This window comes from Camelus dromedarius, chromosome 31 (assembly GCF_036321535.1).
Source record: "Camelus dromedarius isolate mCamDro1 chromosome 31, mCamDro1.pat, whole genome shotgun sequence".
NCBI lineage: Eukaryota > Metazoa > Chordata > Mammalia > Artiodactyla > Camelidae > Camelus > Camelus dromedarius.
This window is the reverse complement of record NC_087466.1, coordinates 5,742,779-5,754,163: the sequence shown is the minus strand read 5'-3', so window position 1 is coordinate 5,754,163 and position 11,385 is coordinate 5,742,779. Positions and strand designations below refer to the sequence as shown.

Genomic DNA, 11,385 nt, shown 5'->3' with positions numbered 1-11,385 from the left:
ATGTAGATGACTGAAAAGGCCCACAGGAACAGGGCTCTACTGGCAAGATTCCAAGCAGAATGACAAGTAAATTGGAAGCCATGTAAGAGCATGGGGGCCCTCCTCAAGCCCCCCACCCATGCCATTCTCAGAAGCCTCAGATCAGACACTCACCTCCATCCTCCCAGCACCAAATGAAAACCAGACCTTCTGCCCCCTGCAAACTGGAGCTGGACTGGATCTTTAGCCAGGGAAAAATGCTTCATCATGTTCTGCTTCTCCATGCAAAACCAGAAAATCCCCTCCCCCTCCTTCTTCCTCCCCAGCAAACCCTCCTCCCAGTAAAACGTGGTTAAAGGGACAGCACCATCCTTCCCCATCTCTGGGGGTCTGCTTAGAATCAGGGGTCTGGGAATGAAGTAAAGGGCAAAGAGAAATGAACTGGCAGAGGTCTTTCCTGGGGGAATCTGTCTGTCCCCATCCTACAAAAGTAAAACCCTGTAAACTGGAAACGTAGTGGGATTGAGATAACTGCCTGAGGAAGGCTCGGGTCTGGGGCGGTGGGGGGAGGGGAGTCTACGCTGACTCGCCAGGGGGTCTCAAGGCTCCCTCCTGGCATCTGGCATCTAGGGGTGTCCCTTCAGCTCCCGATGGAGGGGCAAGGCAGCCCAGATGTGTATATAGGAGAACTTAATGGAAAATGGGACTGGACCCTAGCAAAAGGTCAAGGGCCTGGATCTTTGGCTCCCGATGTGACCCTGCTGGATCATTCACCCTCCTCAGTTCCCCATCTGCATAGCACAGGGCTCGGGCAAAGTAGGGATGGCATTCCTCCCTCCCCACCCTGAAGACATTAACCCCTTTCTCCCCAACAAACAGTGGGCCCTGTCCCTGGTGCTGAAGCACCAGCCACAGCGCCGCGCCAACTCCCAAGGCACTTAACTTGAGCCAAAACCAAGAAAAAGCCAAATTACAAGAGCAGTTGCAAGGCCCTCCAAATACCAGGGCCCCCTTTTCTACCTGAATTAGACCTTATGGGGGTGAGGGACTCTGGTACTCTGAAAGCATCCCACAACTTCTCTGGGGCTGAGAATGAAGGCCTATCATGGCACCCACTTGTCTGTTGTGGGTGTAGGGGAGGTTAGAGGAAGAAAGATGGACTTCCTAGTCGTGGGAAAGCGGCTGCTACATCCACTGGCAGTAGGAGGGTTCTCCTCCAATTCAGCAAGAGACTCCCTCCACACACACAAAGAAGAAGCTACTGGGGAAGCAGAGGGTCTAGAGTTGCAGACTGACCCAGGGCAAGGTCCTTTGTACAAATGGGAAAACCGAGCAGGGTGCACAACTTTCCCAAGGTCATTTGGCCACCAACTGTGGAGCTGACCTCAGTATGCAGACCCTGACCTGAGTGATTTCTAGCACACTTATCACTTCCCCTCACCCCACATAGACGTCAGTTCTCCCAACTTCATGCTCAGTTCCCCACAGCACCCCCACTTTGGGTTCTCTGACCCTCACACCCTGCCTTTACAAGGGACCCTCTGCCCACTTCACTGAGGCTTCTCCTTGCTGGGGCCAGTTGCAGGGTCTCCCATCTCCTATCTGCAGAGATCCCAGTGCCCCACCGCCCCATCTGGGCTTCCCTTTTCCATCTTCTGCAGTGTCTCCCACAACCCTAGTTCAGGGTAGCCTTGCCGCCCTCCCCAACTCCAGGTCCCCCTCCCCTCTTCTGGAGTTGGCAGCAAAGTTCCCTGAGCCCTCTCCTGGTGGCCCCTCTAGCTACTAGGGGAACTATGTACCTCCATTCAGGGGTCTTCTATCTCCATCCTCTGTAGCGTCCACTACACCTCCATTTAGATTACTTTTCTCCCTCCCCTATTCTGGGCCGGCTGCAGACATTCTGTACCCCTGATTCTAAGGGGCTAACTGCTAGGAGAATCTTGTGCCCCCTCTCATTCGGGGCCCCCCCTCATCCTATTGACTACAGAGTCTTCTATTGCTACATCCCTTAGGCATCCTGCCCCTATTCCTATCAGGTCTCCTTGTCCTCTCCCCTTCTGGTTCCTTCTCTTATTCCGAACATAGTAGCAGAGTCTTCCGACCCGCATCCGGTGGTCCCTGTCGGTCCACTCCGGGAGTCCTCCACCCGCTGACTCGGCCCGGGGGGGGGGGCTCCTCTGACGCTGCATCGATTCCCCTTCACTCCTTGGTTACCCTGCCCCACCCCTCTCACTGCGGCGGAGCCGGCCGGCCCCGGGCCGCTGGGGGAGGAGGCGGAGAGGGCGGGGCCCTCCTCCCCCGCTCCCCCCCCTCAACTGCTTAGGGGCTGGACCCCGCCGGGCCGCTATAAAAGGGCCGGCCGCCCCGGTGCTGCCGCAGTGTCGCCCTCCCCGTCCTGGCTTCAGGCTCCCGCTCCGCCGGCAGCCGCACCTGCTCCGGCCAAGATGAGCTTCAGCGGCGCGGACGCGCTGCTGGGCGCCTTCCCGCCGCTGCACGGAGGCGGCAGCCTGCACTACGCGCTGGCCCGCAAGGGCGGCGCGGGCGGAGTGCGTTCTGCAGCCGGCTCCTCCAGCGGCTTCCACTCGTGGGCACGGACGTCCGTGAGCTCCGTGTCGGCCTCGCCGAGCCGCTTCCGCGGCGCAGGAGCCGCTTCCAGCACCGACTCACTAGACACGCTGAGCAACGGACCGGAGGGCTACGTAGTGGCGGCGGCGGCGGCGCGCAGCGAGAAGGAGCAGCTGCAGGCGCTGAACGACCGCTTCGCGGGCTACATCGACAAGGTGCGGCAGCTCGAGGCACATAACCGCAGCCTGGAGGGCGAGGCGGCGGCGCTGCGGCAGCAGCAGGCGGGCCGCTCGGCCATGGGTGAGCTGTACGAGCGCGAGGTGCGCGAGATGCGCGGCGCAGTGCTGCGCTTGGGCGCGGCTCGCGGCCAGCTGCGCCTGGAGCAAGAGCACCTGCTGGAGGACATCGCGCACGTGCGCCAGCGCCTAGACGACGAGGCCCGGCAGCGCGAGGAGGCTGAGGCGGCCGCCCGCGCCCTCGCGCGCTTTGCTCAGGAGGCCGATGCGGCGCGCGTCGAGCTGCAGAAGAAAGCGCAAGCCCTGCAGGAAGAGTGCGGCTACCTGCGGCGTCACCACCAGGAGGAGGTGGGCGAGCTACTCGGCCAGATCCAGGGCAGCGGCGCCGCGCAGGCGCAAGCGCAGGCTGAAGCGCGCGACGCCCTCAAGTGCGACGTGACGTCGGCACTGCGCGAGATCCGCGCGCAGCTTGAAGGCCACACGGTGCAGAGCACGCTACAGTCCGAGGAGTGGTTCCGAGGTTCGCTGGAGCGCGGGGTTAGGGAGGGTGGGGCGCCCCTGCTGGTCGAACAACGAGAGGCAGGGTGGTGTGAACTAGGGTGGTGGTGGGCGCTGCATAGAGGTGGCTGGGTTGAATGGTGTCCTGCTCAGCTTCCCCTTGCAAGATGCATGCCCCTTAACAGTTTCACTCTGAGTTGTAGGATACCCAGCCCCCGGCCTTATCCACAACTCTGGGTTCTCCTTTTGCCTCCTCCAGGGTCCCTTTATCTGTCCTTCAACTACGGGTCCGCTCTGCTCCTTCTCCCAAGGTTAGGTAACCCCACTCTGAGGCCCCTCTCCATCAGGTTCTCTCTACAGCTTCAAAGCAGTGCCGTCTTCTAGTCACAGGCACTGGAAGCTCTTTGCCCTTCAAAGTAACATGCCTTCCCTGTCCGACGCTGCCCATCCCCCTTTCCTGCACACTGCAGGGGGCCCATTCACCTGACACCTATTAGGCTCCTCCCCACGACAGTCCGGGAGGGGTGGGTCACCCTCACATTCTTTCTCCCCAGGGGGACCATCGCCACAACCAATTGGTGCCTGAGGCTGAGGTGGCCAGTGGGCCCTTTAATGTCCCCTCTTCCCAGAAGAAAAGCTGGGAGCCTCCCAAATCCGCCGCTCCCCCAACTCCAAGCCACCCTGAGTCAGCTAGATTGAGCTGTCGCAGCTCTGAGCCCAGCTCCTATAGGGTGACTTTGACCAACACTTGCCCTCTCTGGTTTTCATTTCCTTTGGGATTGAAAGAGTGGTGGACTAACTGGGCTTCTTACTCTGGGAAGCTCCATGATTATTTCCAAAAGTGGCTGTAAAACTTCTGCATTGTTCTTGGGAGAGGGGATGGAGGCTTCAGTGATTTTCATACAGGTTTGTGATCCACAGTGGGTAAGAATCCTCACCCACTTGGATGGTGTCCAAGTCTTGGCTAGCATTAGCAGAGAAAACCAGAAAAGCTAGGATTTGGATACATGGCTTTTCCAGTTCCTTCCTCTCCTCTGCAGTGGCAGAACCATCTCCTCCCCCATTTCTGCAGCAAGGCTTATCCCATAGCAAACCTCTCTGCTGTCTTGGGCTTTGCCCTTCACACAGGCATCCGGGGACTTCCGGACCACCTAGCTGGCATCTCTTCTTCCCACCTTCCCAAGACTTAGGTCCTGAATGTCATTATCTCAGGATTCAGGATGTTCACTTTCAGGAGATTCAGACTAGTTTCCAGACCCCTACTGGCCCCCGGAAAATCTTCTAGAAACTAGCTACCCGTTGCTCACAGGGGCTGGGGTGTGGCTGCCATTGGTGCAGGGGCTCCTGTGCTAGAGAATGCGCAGCTTGGTGGAGGAAGGGACAGAGGAGCTGGCACACAGGTCAGAAGTGACCTTGGGCTCTGCACAGCAGAAACCTACAAGGAAGGGGCTATGGCTACACGGTGGCTCATAGCGCCCTCGATGCCTCTAAAGGTCACAGGCTCATTAACTTGTTCAACCACAAGCTCACAGTTAAGCTCCGTGGGCCGAGTTTCTCATTTGAACCCCCAGCAGTGCCAGCCTTTGCTGGGGAGCTGAACCAGGATGCCCAGAAACGGGGGCTTCCTTTGCTCTGCAGAGTTTCCAGATTCTGAGTCTGGGGAGACAGAGTGTGATCTTTGGAGCCAGATAGACACTAAATTTGAAGCCCAGCTCTGCTGCTTGAACTGGTCTACTGGCCTTGGACAGTAGTCATTTGCCTGTCACAAAGGATAGGGTGAGTTAAGCATCCAAGATGGCACCCTGCATTCAATAGGTCCTCAACCCATGTGTGTCACCTTCCACATCTGGGCACTAGAATCCAAATCCAGTTGTGTCTAACCCTGTGTCCTGTCCTCTTCTCTCCCAGTGAGGCTGGACCGACTGTCAGAAGCAGCCAAGATGAACACAGACGCCATGCGCTCAGCACAGGAGGAGATAACTGAGTACCGGCGCCAGCTGCAGGCCAGGACCACAGAGCTGGAGACGCTCAAAAGCACCAAGGACTCGCTGGAGAGGCAGCGCTCTGAGCTGGAGGACCGTCATCAGGCTGACATCGCATCCTACCAGGTGAGCAGGGGTGGAGCAGAGAGAGCCAGAGACTGCCTCATCTGGCTGGGTGACCCTGGACAAGTCACTGCCCCTTTTTGAGTCAGACATACCAGAGAAATCAAGATGTCTTTCTAGCTGTGTGACCCCAGGAAAGTGTTCTGCTTCTCTGAATATGAATTCCCTCAATGTAATGAAAAAAAAAAAAGCCTCCTTTTCAGAGCTGTGAAGGTTCAAGAGAGATGAACTTTTCATGAGATGAGTGAGCATGCTCAGCAGGGCCTTGGTCATAGTGGGCCTTCAGTGAACAATAAGCAGTGTCCGTGACTGAGGGTAGCCTGGGGAAAACCTTGGCAGGTACCTCCCAATAAAGACAACAGCTGAAAGAAAATGGCACTTTTAAAGACCTTCTTATACAAGTAGTATGTGTTGACTGTAGATAAAGGAGGCAATAAAAATCTGCCATAATGGTTCACCTTAAGCAGTGGCTAAGTGGGCTTGGGGTTGGGGAGATGTTTCAGCTTGTATTTAACGTGCTTCTGTGCACTGTTTCAGTCCTCATCACCAGATGCCTCCCGAGCCTTTACTAGGTGGCAGGCACTTTGGAGCACTGGGGAAACAATCAGGAGCCAAAGCAGACAAGGCCCTGTTCCCACTGAGCCCTTTCTAAGCTTCAGATCTGTGAAAACTCACCCCTCGTCCCACTTACCTATGATAACCATTGTTGGTGTCGGGTGTGTTTCATCCCAGACCACTCCCCAGGCTGAGGTTATACACACAGCAGGACTTTTGTTCCTGGTGGTTTCCGTGCCCGTGGATGAGGCCCCGTAGCTTTCACAGGAAGGGGGTTGGCCTGGCTGGACAGGACTGCCTTGGGTTAGTCCAGCCCACCCCAACTTCTCCGGGGCTGAGGGCCAGGTGCGGACTGACGTGTGACGTGTGTGATTTCTCCTCCCCAGGAAGCCATCCAGCAGCTGGATGCTGAGCTGAGGAACACCAAGTGGGAGATGGCAGCCCAGCTCCGAGAGTACCAGGACCTGCTCAATGTCAAGATGGCTCTGGATATCGAGATTGCTGCTTACAGGTGAGGGGCCAGGGGGGTGGAGCGCCTTTGTGTTCTTAGGAGGAGAAGCCTTGGATTTCCAGCTCTCCAGTGAGGCAGCCTGCTCATAAAACTTACCATTTAACCATTTTTAAGTGTACAGTTTAGTGGCATTTAAACTGCTTGCATTGTTATACAGTCATCACCATCATCTATCTCCAGAACTTTTTCATCTTCCAGACTGAAATTCAGTGCTTACTAAATGGTAACTCCCCCCTCCCTCCCCCCACCAGCCCTGGCAATGACCATTCTACCTTCTGAGGGACAAGTATCTTGAGAGTGACTTAGTTTCATTCTGACAATGATTTAGAGGGTAAAAGCTCCTCACCCTCTTCCCAAATCCGCCAACCAGAGGCCTGCTTTGCAAGGATAGGAGGTAATTGTGTTGTCAGGGACCTTTACAACTCGGCCTCATAGAGTTTCTTAGCTCTCTAAGCATTAGTTTCCTGGGGAAGTAAAATGGGGGTTATAATAACAGTACCCACATCTCATGGGGTTGTTAGGATGAGGTGCTAATCTTGTTCCTGAGCTAATCCAGATGACGCAGGTGCCACTGGGCTGCCGCAGAGAAAGCCCTCAGTAAATGCAGCCATCAGAAAGCCACGAGACCTGGCTTGGCAGTGTCCTGCTCAGGAACAGGGCTGACCCCCTGAGGACCTGTCCCACTTGCTGGCTGGTCCCACCCTTCACTTCCCCTGTCTTGGCCCTGATCTCTAATCTTGCTTCTCAAAGCATTGGCCACAAACCAGCACAATCAACATTATCTGAAAGCTGGTCAGAAAGCCAGACTCTCGGGCCCCACCCTAGGCGTGCTGAATCATAATCTGCATTTTAATCAGACCCCTGGGTGATTTGTATGCTGTTACATTTGCAAAGCACTGGTCTGTATGGGTAACACCTACGTTTACTCTGAGGCAGGTATTGCCAGGTTCTTTTTATTCATTATTTCATTGAAACAACCCTCTGAAGTAGGGACTCCTTATGACCCTGCTTTTACTAGTGAGGAAACTGAGGCTTAAAGAGTTTGAGTGGCTTAGCTAAGGTCACACATCTAGTGAGTAAGAAAGAGTGGAAACTCTGCCACCATCTTATTCCTAAAATCCAGAGGATGAGAATATAAGATATCAAGAGACCTTTGAAATTCAAATGGGAACATTCTAAGACCTCTTAAACCCAGATTTATTAATGTGGAATTCTTTGCTCATACTCCCACCTTTCTCTTGAATAATGTTTTAGTTGAGGGACAGTAAGTGTAATTTTTATTAATAGAGGTGCTCTCTCAAGGGCCCTTTTTCAGGAACAAAAGGTTTTGTAAGCTGCAGCCTTAGCTGCATTAAACAAGAGCAGTGCCATCGGGGCACAGATTCTGGTGGTCCCTGGGATGATCTGCTAAGTGACCATTTCCTGTCTCAAAGCGCCCACCATTCACACTCCTTCCTCCACCAGAGTACTTATCGTTGGATGCTGTGACCCTTCAGAGTAACTCAGGAAGCCCGCAACTCATCAGCCTGCTTTGAGTTAATAGTAACATGTTCCATTTTCCATTCTGCAGAAAACTCCTGGAGGGCGAAGAGTGTCGGATTGGCTTTGGCCCAACTCCTTTCTCCCTTCCAGAAGTACTCCCCAAAATCGCCCCCATGACCACTCACATAAAGGTCAAAAGCGAAGAGAAAATCAAGGTGGTAGAAAAGTCAGAGAAGGAAACTGTGATTCTGGAGGAACAGACAGAGGAGGTCCGAGTGACCGAAGAAGTGACTGAAGAAGAGGAGAAAGAGGTGAAAGAGGAGGAAGCTAAGGAGGAGGAAGGAAGAGAAGAAGCAAAGTCTCCCCCAGCAGAAGAGGCCAAGTCCCCTGCCAAGGCCAAGTCCCCAGAAAAGGCTGAGTCCCCAGTGGAAGTGAAGTCACCAGAGAAGGCTAAATCTCCTGTGAAGGAAGAGGTCAAATCCCCAGAGAAACCCAAGTCCCCAGTGAAGGAAGAGGCCAAATCCCCAGAGAAGGCCAAATCCCCAGTGGAGGCCAAGTCCCCAGAGAAGGCCAAGTCCCCAGTGAAGGAAGAGGCCAAATCCCCAGAGAAGGCCAAATCCCCAGTGGAGGCCAAATCTCCAGAGAAGGCCAAGTCCCCAGTGAAGGAAGAGGCCAAATCTCCAGAGAAGGCCAAGTCCCCAGAGAAGGAAGAGGTCAAGTCCCCAGAGAAGGCCAAGTCCCCAGAGAAGGAAGAGGTCAAGTCCCCAGAGAAGGCCAAGTCCCCTGTGAAGGAAGAGGCCAAATCTCCAGAGAAGGCCAAGTCCCCCGTGAAGGAAGAGGCCAAATCTCCAGAGAAGGCCAAATCCCCAGAGAAGGCCAAGTCCCCTGTGAAGGAAGAGGCCAAATCTCCAGAGAAGGCCAAGTCCCCAGAGAAGGCCAAGTCCCCTGTGAAGGAAGAGGCCAAATCTCCAGAGAAGGCCAAGTCCCCTGTGAAGGAAGAGGCCAAATCTCCAGAGAAGGCCAAGTCCCCAGAGAAGGCCAAGTCCCCTGTGAAGGAAGAGGCCAAATCTCCAGAGAAGGCCAAGTCCCCAGAGAAGGCCAAGTCCCCTGTGAAGGAAGAGGCCAAATCTCCAGAGAAGGCCAAGTCCCCCGTGAAGGAAGAGGCCAAATCCCCAGAGAAAGCCAAATCCCCAGTGGAGGTCAAGTCCCCAGAGAAGGCCAAGTCCCCTGTGAAGGAAGAGGCCAAATCCCCAGAGAAGGCCAAGTCCCCTGTGAAGGAAGAGGCCAAATCTCCAGAGAAGGCCAAGTCCCCAGAGAAGGCCAAGTCCCCCGTGAAGGAAGAGGCCAAATCCCCAGAGAAGGCCAAGTCCCCTGTGAAGGAAGAGGCCAAGTCCCCAGAGAAGGCCAAGTCCCCTGAGAAGGCCAAGTCCCCCGTGAAGGAAGAGGCCAAGTCCCCAGAGAAGGCCAAGTCCCCTGTGAAGGAAGAGGCCAAATCCCCAGAGAAGGCCAAGTCTCCTGTGAAGGAGGACGCCAAGGCTCCTGAGAAGGAGGTCCCCAAGAAGGAAGAGGCAAAGTCCCCTGTGAAGGAGGAAGAGAAACCGCAGGAGGTAAAAGCCAAAGAGCCCCCAAAGAAGGTGGAGGAGAAAGCTCCAGCCACACCAAAAACTGAGAAGGACAGCAAGAAAGATGAGGTGCCCAAGAAAGAGGCTCCAAAGCCCGAGGTGCCGGAGAAGAAGGAGCCTGCTGTGGAGAAGCCCAAAGAACCCAAAGCTGAAACCAAGAAGGAAGAGGCTGAAGATAAGAAAAAAGCAACAACTCCAGAGAAGGAGGCTCCTGCCAAGGGGAAGGAAGAGGCCAAACCCAAAGAGAAGGCTGAGGTGGCCAAGAAGGAACCAGATGATGCCAAGGCCAAAGAACCCAGCAAAGCAGCAGAGAAGGAGCCAGAAAAGCCAAAGAAGGAAGAGACGCCAGCAGCACCTGAGAAAAAAGACGCCAAGGAGGGGAAGGCCACAGAGGCCAAGAAGCCTGAGGAGCCCAGCAAGGAGGCCTCCACACCCAGCAAAGCCAAGACGGAAAAGGCCGAGAAGTCCTCTAGCACAGACCAGAAAGATAGCAAGCCTCCAGAGAAGGCCACAGAAGAGAAGGCCACCAAGGGGGAGAAGTAAGGTAGGAAGAAAGGAACATCCAGAGCAGCCAAAGAAACTCAGGAGGGTCTGGGAACTCGAGGATCGGCATAACCAATTTTCACTTTTCCTCTCTTTTCTTTAAGAACAAACTCTGCTTAGACGATGGGCCCTCCTTCACCAAACAGGAATTTCTATTAGCAATATGTTAGCAAGAGAGGGCACTCCAAACCCCTGGTCCCACACCCCAAACCCTCCATAGGTGATGGACACTTATGTTATGATAGCTTATGTAGCCGAATGTGCTCTATGCCGAATGCCACACGTAAACACTTGACTATAAAAACTGCCCCCTCCTCTCCAAATAAGTGCATTTATTTCCTGTATGTGCAATTGACAGATGACCGCAATAATGAATGAGCAGTTAGAAACATATTATGCTTGAGATGTCTTAACCTATTCCTGAATGCCTTCTATTTTCCAAAGGAGTGGTCAAACCCTTGCCTCAAGCTCTCTATCCTGGAAGAGCTGGAGCAGGTGGGGCTGGGCACTGGCCACTGAACTATGCCGGGGCACACTTTTCCACTGGAGTCCACTTTCAATTGCTTCTGTGCAATAAAACCAAGTGCTTATAAAATGAAAATGCTGCTGTTGTTATTTATTCTTTCCCCCGGGGCAGGCTGGGGGATGGGCAGGGGAGGTCTTGATCTCACACTTAAGACTGCATAGTACTGAGGGGGACTCAGGTTTTGTGCAGGTCTGGGACCAACAGGGTCTCTGTTGGGATATTTCCTGGGCACAAACCATATGCCAGGCAACATGCTAGGTGCTTTATCTTTAAAACCTTGTAGGCAGGTGGCCCGGTGCATGGTTTCTCAGCAAGGTCCATGGACCACTTCCATTAGCATCATCTGGGAGCCATATGAAAATGCAGACTCCTTGATTCCACCCTAGACCACTGAAACAATCTGAGGCACAGGTCTGCTGAAGTGCGTGCTTCACCAACTCCCACCTGATCCTAATGCACACTGAAGCCTGGGAACAGGTGACGTCCTAAGGACATTGAGCAATCTATTCACAGAACCCTGCATATGTCCTCTTTTGTAAGGAGGGATGAGCTTTTGAATGAGGGGCCATACATGGCTAATTCATCTGTAGTGAAAACCGCAGTCAATATTTTTGGGAACAATTTGTCAACAGTCACTTAAATGGATTCCAACCTGCTTCTCTGAACACGATTTTGAAAGCTGTGGTGCTCCTGTGGATTTATGTGGGGTCTCTACTGTAAAATTCTTACGCGATTTCCAGCTTTAGGACTGTCATGACACCTT

The 11,385-nt window shown here is 54.1% G+C and overlaps 1 protein-coding gene across 1 annotated transcript; it reads left to right on the top strand.

The window, feature by feature from the left end:
- Positions 1-2,370: 2,370 nt before the first annotated feature.
- On the top strand, positions 2,371-10,687 carry NEFH (neurofilament heavy chain). The gene is made up of 4 exons (XM_010992299.3): positions 2,371-3,300; positions 5,187-5,386; positions 6,325-6,449; positions 8,020-10,687. The coding sequence occupies exons 1-4, from the start codon at positions 2,424-2,426 to the stop codon at positions 10,094-10,096; spliced, it is 3,279 nt and encodes a 1,092-aa protein (XP_010990601.3). The 5' UTR covers positions 2,371-2,423; the 3' UTR covers positions 10,097-10,687.
- Positions 10,688-11,385: the final 698 nt, after the last annotated feature.